The 21,425-nt window shown below is 41.8% G+C and overlaps 1 protein-coding gene and 1 pseudogene across 5 annotated transcripts; both read left to right on the top strand.

Annotated features, from left to right (window-relative positions):
- Window positions 1-212: 212 nt before the first annotated feature.
- On the top strand, window positions 213-1,365 carry LOC101707907 (succinate--CoA ligase [ADP/GDP-forming] subunit alpha, mitochondrial pseudogene; annotated as a pseudogene).
- A 5,125-nt stretch (window positions 1,366-6,490) lies between these two features.
- LOC101711491 (alpha-1,3-mannosyl-glycoprotein 4-beta-N-acetylglucosaminyltransferase-like protein MGAT4E) lies at window positions 6,491-11,371 on the top strand. Of its 5 annotated transcripts, none has more exons than XM_087193909.1 (4): window positions 6,491-7,419; window positions 7,991-8,149; window positions 8,919-9,069; window positions 9,893-11,371. In XM_087193909.1, exons 3-4 carry the CDS (start codon window positions 8,977-8,979, stop codon window positions 10,997-10,999), a joined length of 1,200 nt encoding a protein of 399 aa, XP_087050035.1. In that variant the 5' UTR covers window positions 6,491-7,419; window positions 7,991-8,149; window positions 8,919-8,976; the 3' UTR covers window positions 11,000-11,371. The 5 variants fall into 5 exon arrangements, with proteins under 5 accessions (XP_087050035.1, XP_087050033.1, XP_087050036.1 ...); XM_087193907.1 differs by having other exon boundaries at window positions 9,861-11,369; XM_087193910.1 differs by lacking the exon at window positions 7,991-8,149 and having other exon boundaries at window positions 9,888-11,370.
- The last annotated feature ends 10,054 nt before the right edge of the window (window positions 11,372-21,425 follow it).

The following is a 21,425-nucleotide window of genomic DNA, read 5'->3' as shown; positions in this document are numbered from 1 at the left end:
CAAGGCTACAAGGGTAATCTCCGGAGGCAAGAGGATCATAAGTTTGAAAATTTAGCAAGACTCTATCTCTAATCAAATAAATAAAATAAAAGATAGAGTCTGGTAACACAAGCAACAAAAAGAACACAGCCAAAGGCAGGAGTGGGGCATCATCTAGCAACAGCAGGCCCTTAAGAAATGTTTCTCCCATTGGGGGATGACCGCAGTCCTCAACCATGGTCTCTGGCAGCAGCAGCCTTGTCGCACCCGCCTTCTGTAGCGCACCTTCCTCCTGCAACAGAATGGAATTCGACATTGTTCCTATGCAGCTTCTCAGAAACATCTTATGTTGATAAAAATAGGAAGATTATTTGCCAGGGATTCACTGGTAAGCAGTGCACCTTTCATAGCCAGCAGACATTGGAATATGGCACCAAACTTGTTGGTGGAAGACACCAGGGAAAGGAAGCAAGACATGTTTGGGCTTACTCGTCTTTAATACTGTGAAGGAGGCCAAAGAACAGACTGGAGCAATTGCATCTGTCATTTATGTCCCTCCTCCTTTTGCTGCCGCGGCCAGCGATAAAGCTGTTAAGGCAGAAATGCCCTTGGTTGTGTGCATTACGGAAGGTATCTCACACCAGGACATGGTGTGGGTCAAGCACAAACTGCTCTGCCAGGGAAAGACGAAGTTAATTGGGCTGAATCTCCCTGGAGTCATCAATCCTGGAGAATGCAAAATGGGCATCATGCCTGGCCATATTCACAAGAAAGGAAGAGTTGGTATTGTGTCCAGATTGGGCACCCTGACGTATGAAGCAGTTCATCAAACAGTGCAAGTTGGATAGGGACAGTCTTTGTGTGTTGGCATTGGAGGTGATCCTTTTAATGGAACAAATTTTATTGACAGCCTTGAAATCTTTTTGAGTGACTCAGCCACAGAAGGCATCATATTGATTGGTGAAATTGGTGGCAATGCAGAAGAAAATGCTGCAGAATTTTTGAAGCAACATAATTCAGGTCCAAATGCCAAGCCTGTAGTGTCCTTCATTGCTGGTCTAACCACTCCTCCTGGCAGAAGAATGGGTCATGCAGGGCAATTATTGCTGGAGGAAAAGGTGGAACTAAAGAGAAGATCGCTGTCCTTCAGAGTGCGGGAGTAGTGGTCAGCATGTCCCCTGCACATGTCCCTGCTGGGAACCACCATCTACAAGGAATTTGAAAAGAGGAAGATACTCTGAAAGAACAAAGCAGTCCCCACACCTGTGGAATGAATCACAATAGACAAGGGAACCAACAGCACTTTGCTTCCTTGTCCACTGATTTTCAACTCGTGTGCCTGACACTGGGCTTTCAGTATAACAGGAAACAAAAATGAGACTTGGAATGTACCAAATTGAGATATTTTCACCTGCTGTATAACAAAGACAGACAATAAATCTGCCATCTGACTTGAAGAAAAAAAAAGAAAGAAATGTTTCTTGCCTTTATTTCTCCTAAACATCAATTTCTCATCTTTAATCTGGAGGCAATAATAAACACGTTCAATGCCATTTGTGAGGACTCAATATAAATACATTAGCAAGTGATTTTCCATCACTATCACAATGTCTGAGGCATGAGTTGCTCAATAAATACTATCCTTGACTTCATTTTTTTCTACATTATATCATCAGTGGTGCTCAAAGTGTTTAATAATCTAGATGAAACAAACATCCTCCAATCACAACAGGCTCTGCCTCTGAGAGGCAGGCAGAGTTCCAGAATTCCCCTGCCATGACAGGTTTTAACTCTTTAGTTGCTAGACCGTGGGGCATCTGAGAAACCTCAGGGAAGATACCCAGAATGGCTGGGGCATCTGAAGGCTCAAGTAAAGAATCAGTGCTTTTTAGCAAAGGCAGTCTCTAAGTCCTTGTTACAAACTCAGATGCAAAAGTGGGTGAGAGACATTTGTATAAATAGTCTTTCAAGCAGATATCTATCTATATGGGAGTGTATATGTATACATGGGATATTCAGGTAGGAGGTAAGTGAGGAAGCATATCAGGGGAGTAGTGTGTTGTGTGTGTAAGTGGATATATATATAAGTGTGCGGAGCCAGTGTGTGGAAGGCTTACATGCATGTGGACATGGAGGTGAGAGATGGTACTATAAAGCCGTCAGATATTCCCAGAAGCATAAGGAGAAATAGAAAGAGCAAGGCTGGCCAAATCCATGGACAGAGGGAAATATACTCTATTCTCATCACTGTCACCCAGCCTCTGAGAGCCAGTACCATCCCAGCTCTATGTATCTTGCTTCACTCAGATTCTTGCTGGGTAAAATAGAATTTAGCCACCAGGGGTCTATTAATCCCACTGCAATCCCTTGTGTTCTGTAGGTTTATAAGAAAAATAAGTTAATTCCCATGATGGGCACTGGGACCGAGACTCAGGCCAGGGACTGTACAGGCAGGATGAGGACCAAGCCCAGGCAGGAATGGAGGAAGCCAGGGGGTGACAAAAAGCCTGACAGATGAGCCACAGAAACAGATTTGCTTTGGGTCCAAGGAGTCATCAGTCAAGGCTAGGATGAGGTGGGAAGCAAAAAAGCAAAGAAAAGTGAAAAGTTTTTGACAAATACTTTGTAATAATTCCATAGGATATCGAAGTGTTATCCTGGTTTCAAGGAATTATCCTACAGAATATGCTCTCTGATTAAAAATAAATAAAATCATAAATCAATAGCTATATATCTAAAAATCCCCAAATATTTGGAAATCAAATAAATCTAAATAGGTCATGCATCCGAAAAAGAAAGTACAAAGGAAATTAGAAAATATTTGAACTGAATCATAGTAAACATATAATATACCTAAATTTGTGAGATGCAACTAAAGCAATCTCTTTCTTTTTTTTGCATTGGTACCAGGGATCGAACTCAGGTCCTCGCACCTGTGCAGCAGACGCCAAGCCACAGAGCTAAATCCCCAGCCCATCTAAAGCAATCTTTAAAATAAGATTACAGCTTTCAGAGCTTATTTAGGACTGAGTGTGTAATTCAGGGGTAGAGTACTTGGATAGCATGTATGAGGCCTTTGGTATGATCTCAACACTGCAAAAAACCCCTTAGTTTTTAGAGAAAAAAGTCAACACATTAGCCATTGTTAACCACTATGAAACTGCAAATTAGAAACACAATAAAACATTATCATATAACTATTAGAACTAAAATTTAAAACACAAAATCACCCTGATAATGCCCAGTACTGAGGAGCAACTGGATCTCATACATTCCTGATAGGAATTCAAAGTGGTACACCTACTTTAAAACAAAAAAAAAGTTTAGCAATTTCTTTTACAGTAAATAGCTTTACCATATGACCCAAAAATATTCTTGTGTATCTGAGAGACATGAACATTTGTTCACACAACAATCTGAAAGGAATGGTTTTATTTCTAATTACTCAAACCTTAAAACAACCCAAATATCCATCAAATTGTAACTGGATAAAGAAGCTGTGGTCCATCTGTACAAAGAAATGTTAATAATCAATAAAAGGAACAAGCTACTGATATATACAAAACCGTAGATAAATCTCAAACACAGTGTGCTAACGGAAAAAAACTCAGACACAGAAGGCTACATATGACATTCTGGAAAAACACCACTGTGGAGACGGGAAATAGGTCAATAGTTAGGAGAGCCTGGAGGTGAGGGAAAAGACTGACTGCCAGGCAGAGGTGGTTTGGGGACGATGGACTGTCCTGTGCCTGGATTTGGGATGTGATTTCATGATTGTATGTGTTTGTCAAAGCTCACAATACTCTACACTGAAATATATTACTTTACTACAAGGTATATAAGCTATAACTCAATTTACAAAAGAAAAAACCCACAATGAGATACCAGAACCTGTCTACCAGAAGGGCTAAAACTCAGAAGGTTGACAAAACCAAGGGTGCCAAGGAGATACGTGAACTGAATTCTCATGTGTTGCTAATGGAAACACAAAATGGCACAACCACTTTGAAAACTTGGTAGTTTCTTATAAAGATAAATCTTCCCCTAGCACATAAGCCAGCCATTCCACTCTATGAGATTTTTCCCAAGATAAATGAAAGCATATGGTATACAAAGATCTGCACATAAGTTTTCATTGCAGCTTTGTTCATTATAGCAAATGTTCATCCCAACTCTTGAATAGATGAACAAATTGTGTAGATTGACAGTAGAATACTATTCAGTAATGAAAAAATGAAGTGCTGATACATCCAACAACATGGATGAGCATTAAAAACATTATACTAAGTGAAAAGATAGAAGCTGTAGGATTTTCTCTTTATTAAATTCTAGAAAAGGCAAACTATAGTGATAGAAAGAATAACAGTGGTTTCCTGAGACAAGACGTAAGGAGAAGGCGAGGTTGACTCTAACGGGCCACAAACAATCTTTTTAGTGATGGAATTGTTCTATATCTTGATCGAGGTAGTAGTGGTGGTCATAGAACTACATGTATTTCTCAAAATTCCATGACTGGCCCATCACAATGCTGCACACCTGCAATCCCAGATGCTCAGGACTCTGACACAGAAGGGTAACAAGTTTGAGGCAAGCTTGGGCAACTTAGCAAGACACTATCTCAAAATTAAAGGGGGGGGGCGGCGCTGGGGATGCAGTTTAGCACTACTTGGGTCCAGTACCAAAAAAGAAAAAAATCAGTGACAGTTAAAATTGCTTACAAATTATATTTCAATAAAGCTGACTTTTAAAAAGTAATCCCAGCACTCAGGAGGCTGAGGCAGGAGGATTGCTGCAAGTTCGAGGTCACCCTAGGTAACATAGCGAGTTCAAGGCCAGTCTGAACTACAGATTGAGACCCTGTCTCAAAAAACAAAACAACAACAAGAAAACCCAAAAAAAGAACTGACAAGAACCTATTCTAATAAAAATATTATAGTGTAAGCATATGTGTAAAAATAATCCTAAGAAATAGGGATATATAGAGACCTTCCTTAGAGATGGTGCTACAGAAGAATGGAGAAAGAATGTTTATTTTAATAAACAGTGCAAGAATGCATGGTCATCTACACAGGAAAAATAAAAATACAAGAAGCCAAAAGCACCTTCTACATAAAAATTAATTCTAATAATTATAAGAAGAATGTACAGGAGCCATTATTACAACCTTGAGAATGGAGGGAAAATAAACGTTATGTGTATGTTAAAGAAAGTCTAGTAGATTGGTGACACTAAGAGCAGTAAAAGTAACCACAAACGTACACATTCATTGACTGTCCCAAAGTGCCAGTGCCGTTCACAAAGTAAAGAAAAGCGCTTTCCACAAATGGTGCTAAACAACTGGGTGTCAGTAAGAAAAAGGAACCTCAACCCCTACCTCATTCTAATATTAATTTGACAGTCTTCTGTTTGTTTTTGGTACCGGGGATCGAACTCAGGTCCTTTCGCTTGCGAAGCAGGCAGCGGAACCACTGAGCTAAATCCCCAGCCCTCTAATATTAATTTGATTATTTCATTCAAATATTAATTTGAGATGAATCATAAATCTAGAGGTAAAAAACTAACACTATAAAGCTTCTAAAGGTGGGCTGGGGATTTAGCTCAGTGGTTCCGGCAACTGCCGCGCACAAGTGCAAGGTCACGAGTTCGATTCCCCGTACCAAAAAAAAAAGGCTTCTAAAGGCAACATAAGAGAATATCTTTTCAATCTTCATAGTACCTGAATTTTTAAGACAAACTATCACTGACCATAAAAGAAAAAATAAGTTGAATTTTACCAAACATATATAACTTTTTATTATAAAAAATTGGGGTTTTTTTCAAGTTTTGTACAAAAAAAATTGTTCTTGATCTTCTCTATTTTAGCTTTAATATAAATCTTAATATTGTTAAGAGTTGGTTGGTTGGTTCCTAGAAGAAAAAGTTAGGACTGCTCCACTGCTGGTGGGAGTGTAGACTGGTGCAACCACTGTGGAAATCAGTATAGAGATACCTCAAAGAACTAGGACTGGAAGTCTCATTTGACCCAGCTATTCCCCTGCTGGGTATCTTCCCAAAAGAATTAAAAGAATCATACCACAGTGATATATGTGCACCCATGTTTATAGCAGCACAGTTTGTAATAGCTAAAGCTTGGAAACAGCCCAAGTGCCCATCAACTGGAGACTGGATAAAGAAGATGTGTTTTTTTTCTAAAATGGAATACTACTCAGCCATAAAAAAGAGAAACTAGAGGCATTTATAGCTAAATGGATGCACATTGAGGTGCTACTCTTAAGTGAAATAAATAGGACACACATGAGTAAATACCGAATAGTTTCTCTAGTGTGAGAAACTGAAAGTGTAAATAAGGACTAAAAGCTACAATAGATAATGTAAAATAGGAAGAAAAGGGGCAAAGGAGAGGGGGAAGTGGGAGGGGTAGGGGAAAGGAAAGAAGGGAATGGAACTAATATGAGAAAATGAAAAACTGGAAATAAAGTCTTTGTAAATAGGGAGGGATGGAGGGGTTGAAGGGAGGGCAGGGGAAGGGGGAAAAATAACAACCAAGAGAGATTATGTAAAGGAGCAAAAACAAGAAAAAGTTCAGAGGTGGGGGGACTCGAAAAAGGATTCAAACAGTGGAAGAGAGTTCGAAGAAGTTATGCCCTTGTAGAAGCTTAAAGCTTTAAAATACATGGCTTTGTCAAAATAGCACGATTATAAGTAAAATTCTAAGTGTTGGAGAAAGACTGGAAATACATCCTCGGTAATGAATAAGAAGAGATGAAGAGAAAAAAAGAGAAACTTGTGAGCCCCCCTGGGCAGATCTAGGTCCAAGAGACAAATGGAGCCTTGAGGACAGGGACTGAGGGACCCACCGGGCAGCACAGTGTAGCACCAACCCTGGGAGGGGGCAGCAATGATCCATCCAGGGAGTCTTCTCATAGAGGAAGGGGTAGCTCAGAATCCACCATGTGGATTTGATTCTGACAAGTAATTTCCAAATTTCAAGTCAGAAGACTGGAACGCTGGTGTTGAAACTATGACCCCATCTCACCCAGAAACAGGTGCTTGATGTCAGACCAGGGCAGGGGGCAGCCCATTCACGCTGAACAATGGTTGTCAGGCGGGGTCTCCTGGGAGGGCTGACCCAGAGGGACCAGTCTGGGAGCCCAGCCTTCAGCACTAAAGCTTTTTCTCTTCCTTTCAGAGAAATTCTTGCTCTCTGATAAACCCTGAAGCCACAGTGTCTGTTAGGCAGGAAGACTTCAATGAATATAGCAAACATGGTGAAGACAGGAACATGATGAGAAATTTCTGGTCATTTTCAGGTTTCCATCTTCCTACCGGCTTAGCATGGGGCAGTTTTAACAATAAGCTTTTCCCTTGGCCCTTCTGATCTGATTCACAACCTCAAACATCTGTCTAACATAATCCTGGAAAGGATCAGGTACAAAAGTAAGTGTGGAGTTGAAAGACAAGGTTAAATTTATTGATCAATAAAACCCATGGGGACACTTTGGCTTGAGTTTGAAATTTGGGGGAAAATACAATCAATATCTAGGCCTCAAATCCCTCTTTCTGGCAACAGACCTTCTCTGGTTAGGTCTCTAAGAGTAGATAAATGAAAGAAGCTTCTCCAATTTTAACCCAAGGAGGAAAGGGGAAAACACCCTGCCTGAACAGAATAGCCGAACAGAATCAAATCCCTTGACCTTTGTCCTTTAGATGGTTACAAGTAGGAAGAAGAGGAGATTTGGCAGGGAAACGTTTAAGGCAATAATTAGGTAGTGGTATCCCGGAAGACAGATAGGGGACAGGAAGTGGCAGATTTCTAAGGAGTAAGACGCTCCTGTGCTCTGAGTAGTGCCTAGAGCTACACTTCTTTGTAGAACTGACCCTGCTCCAACACCATGTGTTATTACCTATGGAGATATATGTTTGCTGCATCCTTGGTCACCATGGGATTCTCCCTTCAAGAAAATACAGAACAGCTTGTTGACTACAGTGTATTATTGGTAAATACTAGACATGAAGGCTGCACCATTGTCAGCCCTGGCAGTAGAAGAGGAATTTACACAATTATGTGAAACATCCCAGTCCCATCAAAGGAGTTCTAAGAGAGCCCTTGAAGAATCTGGAGAATGTCAGAAGAGAGATAAAACTCTGAACCAGCTTTGATAGATGAGTAAGTTGTGACTAGGGCCAGGGAAGAGGAGCAGGCATCCTAAGTGGGGAGAGAGTGACACATAGCTACCTTTGGCAGGCCTACCAAGCTGAGGACAGCCTGGCAGGTGCCATTTCCCTCGCCAGAGTCTGCTGTGGAGATGCTATTCTTCTCACATGAAGGGACTGAAGTAACTTGCCCAGTGTAAACATCTGCATGTGAGAAAACCAAGGAGCACATGGGATGAGCTGACGCTTTAGAATCTACCTGTTTTCTAAAATGCCACAGAACAGGCAGAACAAAGCCCAGGGTGGGTTGGGAGGCGGTGCAGACTTGGGTGGGGGCAAAGCTGGGACTCAGATGGAGGCAATGTATGCAAATTCCCTTCGGACACAATTGGACTCGGTTTTCAGCATCTCCCGGGACCCAGTGAAGGCCTAAGCCAAGTTAGACCATGTTTGCCAGCCTGACCATGGTAGAGAAATGGGGTGAGGGGTGCAGCAGAGCAGGGCAGGCAAATCCTTACCCAGCCTGAGCCTAGCAGCTCCCAAAAGACATTGCAGCCAGCCGTGGGGAGCCACTGCCCATTCAGGACGATGGCTTCTGTTGCAAAGCCCAGGGAATCTGGACAAGGTGGGAGAGCAGTTAGCTGAGCCTTACACGTGGCTCTCTGGTCCCTGGATCTGGGGCTCTCCCAGACTGTCCTAAAGGGGAATCTGCCCTTCACTTTTCTCAAGGGGCCCTGAGGATCAACTTCAGGGCTGACACATGTCCATCTTGTCCTCCAAAGGAAAAAGACATAACCCTGCAGATAATCCAGGATCAAACCAACTCTGAAATCAAGAACCATGCAGGAACCTTCAAGGAGATACAGAAAATGTCCCCTCTGCTGCGACACGCCAACTACACCCTCCTGGCTGGAACCCCACCCAGGGAGAAGAGTGAGTGTGCAGGAGGGCAGCCGGGCCAGGGGAAGCTGAGGCAGGGTGTTTTAGGAGGAAGCATCAAAAGCCTGGGCCGAGCTGGCAGCTGGTGAGGACAGGAGAGCAGCTGATCCAGGGCTGTCTGGGGACAGGTGCAGGGGGCAGTGCTGAGCACATTGTCCTCCCACCTGGCCAAGTCCTGCAGCTGGCAGGGGGAAGGTCACAGGGACCTGTGGAGGAGCCTCCCAGGCAGAAGCTCATTCAGGGTGGGCCCAGGGAGAGGGAGGCAGGGAGAGCCTGGGCAGCTTGGGGGGGCGAGGGATTGGTTCATGCCTATAACCCAGCACTTAAAGAGGCTGAGAAAGGAGGATCACAGCTTGGAGCCCACACTGGGCAACTTAGTGAGACCCCTTCTCATTAAAAATAAAAGTGGCTGGGAATGTAGCTCAGTGGCAGACTGGCCCTGGACTACCAGTTCCTCGGGCCTAGACCTGTTCATCCTGTTCAGGGAGGTCCATGGGCCTGAGATAACTCTGAATGTCCAACCAGGCTAAGATGTTTTGCCAAGCCAGCTCACCTGCCTTGGTATGTGGTGGCCTCCCTTCCCCGTCAGGGTAGCCTGAACTCTAGAGCTTCCCCTACACCCTTTCAACCTCTTCTGATCACATCCAGACCTCTCACCTGGGCCCTTCGCTCCCAGGGAAAAGACGTGCGCATTTGTCACAGGGGCTGCAGGAAGGGGAGGCCTGGGAGGAGAGTCCTAGGACCTCTCCACCGTCCTGAGGCACTAAGGTCCTTGTCTCCCCCAGAGCTACTAACGGTGGGGATCTCCTCAGTGCAGCGTCCCCATGGAACCTACCTCCTGGCAACCCTCCAGTCCCTGTTCCAAGCTTCCTCCACACATGACCTGGAGTGCATCGTGGTGCTGGTCCACCTGTCAGACCCTGACTCTGCGTGGCTCACACAGACAGTCGCCAATATCTCAGAGCTCTTCGCACCACACATCAAGGCCCAGAAGCTGCTCGTGGTCCATGGTCTTCTCGGTGGCTCCCCTCTGAGGAACGTGAACCACTCCTGGCCCTGCCAATCGCTTTATTCCAGGCAGAAGTTAGATTATGCCCTCCTCATGCACTTTGACAGCAACCTCTCCGAGTACTTCCTGTTGATGGAGGACAATGTCCGTTGTGCCCCCAGATTCGTGTCTGCCATCTACTGGGCAGTATTAGCCTGGAAGGAGCTCCCTTGGGTGATGCTAGAGTTCTCCAGCCTGAGATTCTCTGGGAAAGTTTTCCACACAAGTGACCTCACCCGCCTGACTTCCTTTTTCCTCCTCTTCCCCAAGTACACTCCCACTCACCTGTTTCTCTCTGAACTCCCTCTTTTCTCTGCTCAAAATGTCCCAATTCATTTCGGTACCCCCATGTTCTTCCACATGGGCAATTATCCTGAGTCTGAGGCTGCCTGCTTTCCTGCAGAGGAGGTTGAGGACTTTGGTGAATCAGACAACCCTGCTGCTGTTGTCTTCACGGACATGACGTCCAAGACAGACCTCCCACAATATGCCTATGTCCTGAGCGAGGACAGCTTTGCCACCTTGGATCCTCTCAAAGGCAACTACATGACAGTGGTTCTAGATAGACTGCAAAAAGTCACCCGCATCTTGGTGCACACAGGCTCTAAAATCAAAGGGCTGTACCGACTGGAGCAGGGGCAAGTACTGCCGGGCTATGACCACCTGCAGAATCACAAAGACTGTGCTCACTACACCCTTCTGGGGCCACTGGTGGCAGGGAATTTGGACCAGAGGGTGATCTATGAAGAAGATTCTGTGCAGGAGCTGAGCTGTATAAAACTGCTGGTATTAGCATCTCAAAACTCTTGGCTCCTGATCAGGGAAATCAAAGTCTGGGCAGAGCCTGAGAAAGAGGAGTATGAGTGGGCACAATGATTCGGGTAGGACTGGGTTTGGAAATGGTTTAAGGATGGATGAATAAATCTAGAAGCTGCTGAAGTGCTGCTCCTACTGAGTTGGGTGTTCATGCAATCACTACTCTAAACTTGGACTCTTTGGCAAATGAAAGGCAGTGTTTTTTAACAAGTACACTAGAAGCCCTATTGTTCACACCTGTAGTCCCAGAAATCCAGAGGCTGAGGTGGGAGGATCAAGAGTTCAAAGCCAGCTTTGGCTCCATAATGAGGTCAAGGCCAGCCTCCACTATACAGGGAAACCCTGTTTCCAAAAAGCAAAGCCCAGCATGGTGGCACATGCCTGTGGTCCTAGCACTCTGAGGCAGGAACATCACAAATTCAAGCCTTGCCTGGACAATTAGCATCTTAGCAAAATCCTGTTTCAAAAGACAGAAAATTTTTTAAAAGACTGGGGATTATAGCTCACTGTGAAGACCTGGGGTTCAAGTCCCCCAAAAAAGGAAAAGAAAACAATACTACACTAGAAATCCTGGTGTGGTGTTATATGCCTGTAATCCCAGCTACTTGGGAGACCAAGCCATGATCATCACAAATTCAAGGCTAGCCAGGGAAACCTAGCAAGACCCTGACAAAAAAAATAAATAAAACAAAAACCTACACAAAAGATGTAAACAAGGAATATCCTGGGCAGGATAATATGTATGGCACCTTAGTTACTTCTTGTCACTAAGACATAGTACCCAACACAACAACTCTAAGGAAGAAAGGTCCATTTTAGCTAATAGTTTGTAAAGGTTTCAGACCATAGTCAGCTGGCTCCAAAGGCAGGGTGGCATGGCACAGGGGGATTGCAGAGAAGAAACAGTTCATGGCATGGATGCGGGAAGCAGAGATCAGAGAAGGAGGGTGATAGACCCTTCCAAGCCACATTTCCTGTGACCCACCAGGCTTCACCTCCCAACATCACATTTAGCTATAAACTCATCAGTGGAGTTAGGATCACACATTTTTTTTGTTTCTTTTTTTTTATCTATTCAGCAAATATTTGGTTGCATACTTAATGTTGGGTGCTGTTAAAGACAATATGAGGGCTGGGGATTTAGCTCAGTGGTTACGGTGCCTGCCTTGCAAGCGCAAGGTCCCGAGTTCAATCTCCGGTACCAAAAAAAAAAAGACAATATGAGTAAGCTGAACCAAACATGGATGACACTGGCAAAAGATTTAACAGTAAAAATCAGTAACTGAAATGTAACATAAACATTAACTCTTGGGGCTGGGCATTTAGCTCATTGGTTCCACTGCCTGCCTCAAAAGCTCAAGGACCCGAGTTCAATCCCCAGTACAAAAAAAAAAAAAATTAAATAAATGTTAACTCTAAATCGATGAACAAAATTGATGACTTTACTTATCCACTGATGAATATCACGCCCCCCTAATTCAATCCCCTCCCCAAATCCCCACCTATGAGTTCATGAGGCTTTGGGGAGACATCTAGATATGAACCATAACATGGTCACCCTAATTCTGAGTTTTCTAGACTATGTAAGAAAAATGACACCTTCTAATGAGGGGCAGAGACAAGCAGTATCTTTCTGGACTTCCAAGCACTAGAGAGGAGTCACCGTGAGCTGCCTTGGGTTTTGTCTACACACAGGTCCTTCACCCTAGGGCCTTGATGGAGTTAATACTCCCTCTAGAGTTGGCCGCAGCCTTGCCAGAACCATGGTCGTGGAAGAACTGACTTTGGTTCATATCGTCAATAGACCCAAACTTCCACTGTGGCAAAGTTGAGACCTTGCTGAAGCAGAGTATGCTGAGTTGGGTGCCATTCAAGAATGACTGTTTTAAATATCTACAAATATTCTATAATTGTGTGCAAAATTTGGTACTGGCTTATATGTGCCTTTTTCCTAAGGAGAGGATACTCTACTTTCATAGCACTGAAATGCTCCATATGTTCCTTTAAAAGGTAATAATAGCTAATCCAGCAACTGTGACATTTTAAGGGAACAAGCAATATGTTTCTTAAAGCATAAATCTTTCTATTTCCATTGGAAAATAAGAAGTTAAGATCACACATTTCTCCATTTCTTTTTTATCTGTTCAGTAAATATTTGGGTGCATACTTAATGTTGGGTACAAAGACAATATGAATAAGGTGAACCAAACATGGATGACATTGGCAAGGGATTTAACAGAAAAAAACAGTAATTGAAATATGACAAAATGTTAATTCTAAGTTGATGAATAAAATTGATGACCTTCAATAAAAACACAAATAAGGTTTTTGTCGTGTCTATTTTTTTTACATTTTTCCTAAGTCAAAAATATGACAAACTATTATATTTATGGCAAATGATATTTTTGTACAACCATTACCTTTTTATTACAATATTTATTCTCTTATTTTATTAGAAACAGAATAATGTCATACAAGACCACGTGCACATCTCAAAAAGGATAAAGCTGGTGTGTATCTGTAAACCTAGCTACTCAGGAGGCTGAGGCAGAAGGAATGAGAATTTAGGGCCAATCTGGGTGTCTTAATAAGAATCCATCTCAAAAAGCAATTAAAATATAGTAAAAAGGGTATTTTGTTTGTTTAAAACAAAGTCATGCTATCTAATTCAGACTGGCCTCTAACTCCAGGCAATCTTCCTGCCTCAGTCTCTGAAACACCAGGATTATAGGCATGTGCCATCATGTCCAGCTGGAAAATTCAAATTTAAGAAAAAATTTCCATATCCCTTGCAATTTAGGTTGGCCAATAAAATGAAAGGAAAAAAAAATTCAGTGGGGCATAGTCAGCTAGCAGAAACCTTTTCTGTATTGTTCTGATCATCTTTAGCTTGTTGTTTCACTATTGTTTTAATCAGAAATGCTTGTTATATTTTGTTCAGATTTTCTAGCCTTCTTCAGTGAGAGGGTTGGTTCAAATTACCTAGTTTATCATCATAAAAAGCTTTTATGTGTGACTTGAAAAGATCTTGAAGATAACATCATTAAATGAAAACTATAAAGCTTCAATACAATACATTCAAGATTATTCATTCATATATCTTTATCCAATGTAATTACAAAAAGAAGCTACAGTGATTTCTGTTGCTGGCGTCTTGTTTGACTATGAACCTTGTAAAAACAAAGGGGATGGGGCTAAGTGGTAAGGCACTTGCCTAGCATTGTGAGGCCCTGCATTTGATCCCAAGTACCACAAAAAATAAGTAAATAAAAATGAAACAAATCCCCAGCACTAGAAAGAAAATAAAACCTATAGTACCAAAGGACTACACACTTAGCACAGAACACTGGAAATAAACACAAGCCACAAAATAGAACAGAAATAAAATTTACGTATTTCAATATTTGTATTAGTAAAGAGGGGGAAAAATCCTCCCTGTAATCCCTAACACACATGATTCATTTGTAACCAACCAAATTAACCCTGTTGGGGGCTCCCAAAGATATCCAGGAAAGATTACATTCTAAACTGGTCACAACTCCAGTTGTTAGTGCCCCCAGGGCACCTGGAAAAAGTAAATGAAAATCTTTTGGAATAATCTAGGACTCAAAAAATCTCTACAAGGCCCCAGGGATGTAGCTCAGTGGTTCTGGCACCTGTCTCGAAAGTGCAAGGTCCCGAGTTCGATCCCTGGTACCAAAAAAAAAAACAAAAAAAACTCTACAAAATTCTAAAGACAAAAAAAAGCCCTCATATAAAAAAATCAGAAAACCCACAGGGAAATATGGTTCTATTATGAGAATCAGAAGAAGCAAAACAAAGCAAATAATAATAATTAATAAAACCCCAATCAGAGTTGAAAAGACTTCAAATGCTAAAATGACCACAGGATAAAAAGTAACCATTAATATGTTTTCAAAAATAAAAGCCTGCTTTGAAAATATGAGTAAAAGTAAGTAACAAAAAGGACTAAGAATATTTAAAAGGACTAAGAATATTTTAAAATAACCAAATAGGGCCAGGGATTTAGCTCAGTGGTTCTGGCACCTGCCTTGCAAACTCAAGGTCCTGAGTTTGATCCCTGGTACCCAAATAAATAAATAAATAAATAAATATTAAAATAACCAAATAGAACTTCTAAAGGGGGGGGGAAGGTAATAATTGAAATGTAAAATCAATGGGTAAGTGACTTTCCAGTCCCCCTCTGTCTCTCATAGACAGAAACTATCTTTCTGTCAATAAATTCTTCCTACTCTTAAAAAAACAAAAAACAAAAAAACGACTTCAACAAAAAGAGGGAGGTGGCAGGCAGCGCTTTGTCCCAGAGCCTGGACTCACAGTGTGGGAAGGCAGTCAAACTTGCAGATGCACAGTGACTACTGATGACTCCAGAAGCCTCCACAGAGAAAGGTATCAGTGGAACAGAGCAGTGGACGCAACAAACTGCAGTAGCTAGAAATCAGTGAGTTATTCGGGTTCAGACATCACCCAAGAGAGGGCGATTGGCTGGTAGTCATCTTGGAAAGGGGCCAACTGAGCTCGGAATTTAGAACAGCTACAAGCCAGCTTCATCTAGTGGCTCCCAGTGTCTCAGTGTGGGTGCTGGATTCAAGTCAGCAGGAGTTCAGAGAGGGAAGTTCAAGTCGGAAGGAGGCACATGGATCGTGACAGACTCAACAAATATAGTCCCAGCCTTACAGCCAGAAATCAGCCTGAACTTCAGTAGAACTAAAGGTCCAGGCTTGCTGGGATTATCTACTACTCCACCATAAATCAATGGCTGGCTTGCTGGAATTAAACAACTCAGATCTGGACTTTGTCTCCCCTTGTTGAGACCCAGCTTGAATTGGATTTCTTTTTTTCTTTTTCTCCTTATTTTCTTCTTTTTTTCTTTCTTTTTTTCATTTCTTTTCCTCTTTTCTGGTTTTTATTCTTGTTCTGTTTTATTTTTTCCTGACTGTTCTTGTTTTTACATGAATGTGAACACAGTTTCTAGATTTTTTGTTGTGGTTGTTCTGTTCTGTTCTTGTTTTTCTTTCTCTCTTCTCTCTTTCCCTCCTGTCATCTTCACCAGTTTCCCAGTTTGTATGATCTTCCTTTGCCCTCTAGCCTTGCTTCTAAACTCTTTTTCTATTTCTCTATTTTTCCCCCCAATCCCTTCTAAATCTTCTCCCTTTAGGGTAAAATTGCCATATTAAGGGCTTATTTGTTGCATATAATTTTCTGGTTCATTCTAGATTTTGTTTATATAAAACACAAATCTAGTTCAGATGGTTAAAGGTGGCAAATTAATACTTAACCGCAGTTTGTCATTTTCTAGGCTGTGTTTAATGCTACTGTTATTGCTGATTGTACTAGTTAGCCAGGGTGACATAATTGTGCTAATCAATTGTTTTTCCTGATATACCAAGATTGAAATTGCCTAAGGGTCTTAAAAAATACTATAGGCCTCCACCTGCCTCAAAAATGCAAGGTCCCAAGTTCAACCCCCAATACCCAAAAAAAAAAAAAAAAATACTACAGGCCAGAAATGGGAAATAGGGAGATAGATCTTTTGCAAATGGGGAGGGCACCAAGGGATGGAGGGAGGAGGTGAGGGCGAGAGGATTAAAAAAAAGAATTAAAGTGCATGATCTTTATGTATACAAACATGTACTAATAAAAAACAAAAATTGAAAAAATAAATAAATGCAAACAAAAATACTATAGGCCAGTGCCAAAGAACCAGGCACTGGGCCAAGTAGGCAGAAACTTCTCATCCCCAATAAATTGAAGAGGGAGGGTCTTGCAACAGACTCCAAACCCCAAATCCAGCTACACCTGAAAGACACCTTTGAGAAGTAATCATTTCCTAAGGGTTCTGAGTACTGGCAAAATAAAGCTACTTGATAAGCAATCCACAGGCAAAAACCCAGGAATTAAACTTTAAAAAAAAAAAAAGAACATGAGAAGACACTTAAACAAGATGTGGGGGTGCCAAGGATTTAGCTCAGTGGTTTCGCCACCTGCTGCGCAAGCCCAAGGACCCAAGTTCGATCCCTGGTACCTAAAAAAAAAATAAAAAGAAAAACAAGATGTGATATCCCCAGACTTTCGCTCACCAGGGGGCAATGATGTGGAACAATCCAAAAGCCACCCACCTGGACTCTCTGAAATAGTAACAGTGGAAGTAACAAAGCAAGTGAATGAAGCTCTAGAAAAAAATCAAAGGAGAAATAATCTCTCAGATAACTACAGAGATGGTGACTAGAATGAAAGACATGCTTAGTGACTCTAAAGCAGATATAGATTTTTTAAAAATAGAAGAGCTCAAAAAAAAAAAATAGAAGAGCTCAGGATAAGGATGGAAACCATGAATGCCCAGCATAGGAAAGAAATGGAATCCATTAGATTCAAACAGATATCCAGGAGATTAAAAATTCCACTGAAAGTATACACAGCATGGGAGGGGATTTAGCTCAGTGGTGCTGCTGCCTGCCTGGCAAGCACAAGGTCCAGAGTTTGATCCCCGGTACCAAAAAAAAAAGAAAGAAGGAAAGAAAGGAAGGAAGGAAGGAAGAAAGAAAGAAAGAAAGAAAGAAAGAAAGAAAGAAAGAAAGAAAGAAAGAAAGAAAGAAAATGCACCAGAATTATCCATAGTGAGGACAGACTATCAGATATAGAAGACAGGATTGCAGTTAGTAATCATGACAAGAAAGATTCCTTAAAAATAGCAAGGGACTATGAGAAATCAATCCAGCAACTGCTAGATGATGAGAAGAAGAATAACATAAGATTGATTGGAGTCAATGAAAAAGCAAGAGATAGCACAAATGACATTAAAAAAAACTGTCCACAGAAGTAATAGGAGAATGCTGGGGATTCAGCTCAGTGGTTCCAGCACCTGCCACGCAAGTGCAAGGTCTGGAGTTCGATCCCCGGTACCAAAAAAAAAAAAGAAGAAGAAGAAATAATGGGAGAAAACATCTCAAACAGGGAAAAAGGATTTGACATACAGATAAGTGAGGCATTTAGAACTGCAATTAGCTATGATCAAAAAAAAGTCTTCCCCAGGCTGGGGATTTAGCTCAGTGGCACTGTGCCTGCCTCACAAGTGCAAGGGCCTGAGTTCAATCTCCAGTACTGAAAAAAAGAAAAAACAATCTTCCCCAAGGCATATAATCATCAAGATTCCAGATATTCAATACAAGAACGGAGTAATAAAAGCTGTCAGAGTCGCTTCTTGGCCTTTTGGCTAAGATCAAGTGTAAAAGCTGTTAGAGAAAAGAAGCAAATCACCTATAAAGGAAAGCCCATCAGAATCACAGGAGATTTCTCAACACAAACCCTCAAATCAAGGAGAGCTTGGAGTGAAGTGTTGCAAGCCTTAAAGGAAAACAACCTCCAAACCAGATTGATGTACCCCGCAAAACTATCTTTCAAAATTGATGGAGAAATATGATACTTCCATGACAAAGAACACCTGAGGAAATTCATGACCACCAAACCAGCATTCCAAAGTGCTCTGAAGGACATTCTAAAAAGATAACAAGGATTACAACTCCATGAACCCCAACAGAATAAATCCAACAAGCAAGGCAAGAAATTACATGGAAGAGGAAAGAAGGGAGCCAACAACAAGAAAATAGCATGACAGGGATAAGTCAATACATATCAGTTATAACCATCAATGTTAATGGGCTCAATTCATCAATCAAAAGAAACAGACTGGCAGAATGGATCAAGAAGCAAGTTCCAACAATATGCTGCATACAAGAAACACATTTAATTTAAAAAGAAACTCATAGACTGAAAAAGGATGAAAAACAACATTGCATGTGACAGGAACCTGGAAAAAAGCAGGGGTAGTATTCTATTTGCAGACAAAGTAGACTTCAGCCAACACTGATTAAGAGAGACAAATAAGGTCACTACATCCTTGTAAAGGTACAACCCAAGAGGAAGAGATAACAATTATAAAAATATGTGCACCAAATACCAGCGCACCCAGCAATATAAAATAAATATTAACAGACATGAAAAATAAAATAAGCACTAATACAATTTGTTATAAAGAATCAACTTGTCAAAATAGGCTTTTGAAGGGCTGGGGATTTAGCTCAGTGGTGCCGATGCCTGCCTCCCAAGCCCAAGGTCCTGAGCTGGATGCCTGATACCAAAAAAAAAAAAAAAGTCTTTTGAAAGGAAAATTTATTCCAGTGAACAGGGAGTAAAATCAGGAGATTCTAGCAGGTAGCTGGGAAAGACTTCATCTGTGGGTGGATGGGCTAATACTGGGGGGGGGGGGCGCTCCTTTTGAGTCCATTTGGACTATTTACTGAGAAGCTGCTGTTGTTTGCTAAAAGCAGCCTGTTTGCTTTGTCCCGTGTGTTTGGGAAGGACTCACTTAAGTCAGGCCTAACACAATTATAATGGGGGACCTCAATATCCCATTGTCACAAATAGATCAACCAGAGAAAAAATTAGCAATGAAATATCAGAATCAGGACCAAACTTTTGAACAAATGGACTAAGTAGATGTCTACATAGTGTTCCACCCCACAACATCAGAATACACATTCTTCTCAGCTGCACATAAGACGTTCTGCAAAATAGACCACATACTTACTGCAGCAGTTTCAGCCATGGCGGGAACCTGAGGCGGCCCGGAGAGCCAACCTCAGCAGGCCCATGGAGGAGGAAGAGTGGAACTTGCCGCCCATGGCAGCGCCTCGGGGCAGAGCAGGCCTGGCCCGGGGCCCACCCGGGGAGCAGCCAGGCTGGGCCTGGAAAGCAAGGATGTGGCCAAAGAGCTGGACGACTGGGAGGATGACTACGACTACCCAGAGGAGGAGCCTGAGAACCCTGAGAACATCCCGGGCGCTGGAGGCCGCCCTGGACGGAGGGTTCCAGTGCACTACGAGAAGACCCCCTTCCATGAGCTCACCTTTGTCTAGGAGCTCTTCACGCTGACGGTCGTCAATCGCCCGACCGACTGAAGAACTGGGCTGCGATGAGATAATTGACAGAGTAAATCCCCGCTGCTGATACCAGAGGAGGACAGGACTGGAGTAGAGCCCAACATTCCGCTGTCCTTGGAGTTTATTCCAAATCGATCTGTGCCAATGAAAACATTCGATCTCCAAACAGAAAAGTTGTTTTTGTTTTTCAGAGTAGAAGACAAGAACAGTGACTGCACAGTTGTGAAAAAGGAAAAGAATCAGGAAAGAAAAGGTATTAGGGCTGCTGACCAGTCTGCTTTCCAAGAACAGCCTGGAACACCTATGGCTGTAACTTTGTTATTGATGTAGATTATTTTCCTTGCATTGGGGAAGATCTCTTTCATATTTCTCTGTAAAGATGGTTTTGCAAGAAAAAATCATGACCATTATAAGAGCCCACTTATCCAAATTATGTAATGAGGCAAAAAATATGTGCATGAGATATCATTGTTGTTTGGAAGAAAGCCTGTTGAGAAGTTTTAAAATTCTGCTTTGTGATCTATCCAAGTCTTAGTAATCAAAGACTAAATTTGCAGTGTAAGATGAATTGATTATTCTTCATAATCCCAAAAGGATGAGCAAACTAAAACTAAATGTATCACATGTGCTGTATCCTAAAATGTGTTTCCAAGAGCATCTGAAATCTTGTTTGTACATGTATCTCGCTCATTTATAAAACAACTGTGATCTATACTTCAGGAAAATCCATTGTCATGGCTATGGGGTTTTTTTTGGGGGGGGGGGTGGTACCAGGGATCGAACTCGGGTCCTTTCGCTTGCGCAGCAGGTGGCAAAACCACTGAGCTAAATCCCCAGCCAGCTATGGTGTTTTTAAAAGTCAAAAACTAAGATGTCTTCTTAGAAAGTTTCAAATGTAGACATTAAAAATGTATGTGGAAGTACAAAGAAAACAAGTTATTTCTAATACCCTGATATACTAAGGAAATTCTGTTTTGCTTGCCGTTTTTCATTTAACTTGAAATATGAAAAACTTTAGCTCAACTTCATATTGTAAGAACTGTTAGTGAATATTATCAAGTAATAGGAAAGCCCTATATCTAAAAAAGTCTATGAACAACTATATTGTTGACCTTTGAAGGTTTTAAACCTGTCCAAAAATCCACCTCACTATCTGATGTTTTCCTCTGTCTCCTCCTCTAATTAAGATTGCTATTCTTTATGCACCACCATTGAAGATAATAAAAATTTCTTGTTCTGTGAATATAGACCACATACTAGCTCATAGAACATGCTTAACTAAATGCAAAAGAGTTGAAACTATCCCATGCATATTATCAGACCATAGTGCAATGAAATTGGAAATCAATGGCAAAAGAAACCACAAGAACTTCATAAACACGTGGAAATTAAATAACACCCTCCTAAACAAACAATGGTTCATAGATGAAATTAAAGAAGAAATTAGAGGGCCGGGGATTTAGCTCAGTGGTTCCAGTGCCTGCCTCGCAAGCATGAGGTCCCGAGTTTGATCCCTGCTACCCCCA

The sequence above is a fragment of the Heterocephalus glaber genome, unplaced genomic scaffold (assembly GCF_053883595.1).
Source record: "Heterocephalus glaber isolate CG9 unplaced genomic scaffold, H.glaber_assembly_v1.0 deba00001600, whole genome shotgun sequence".
Classification (NCBI taxonomy): Eukaryota; Metazoa; Chordata; class Mammalia; order Rodentia; family Bathyergidae; genus Heterocephalus; species Heterocephalus glaber.
The sequence above is the reverse complement of the archived record's forward strand: the minus strand, read 5'-3'. Positions and strand labels throughout refer to the sequence as shown.

Excerpts from the sequence above, each read along its gene's own strand:
- LOC101711491 (XM_087193906.1), top strand. The coding sequence starts at position 9,006 with ATGTCCCCTCTGCTGCGACACGCCAACTACACCCTCCTGGCTGGAACC. Across the intron at positions 9,070-9,860 it reads AACCCCACCCAGGGAGAAGA|AGCTACTAACGGTGGGGATC; the intron begins GTGAGTGTGCAG and ends TGTCTCCCCCAG.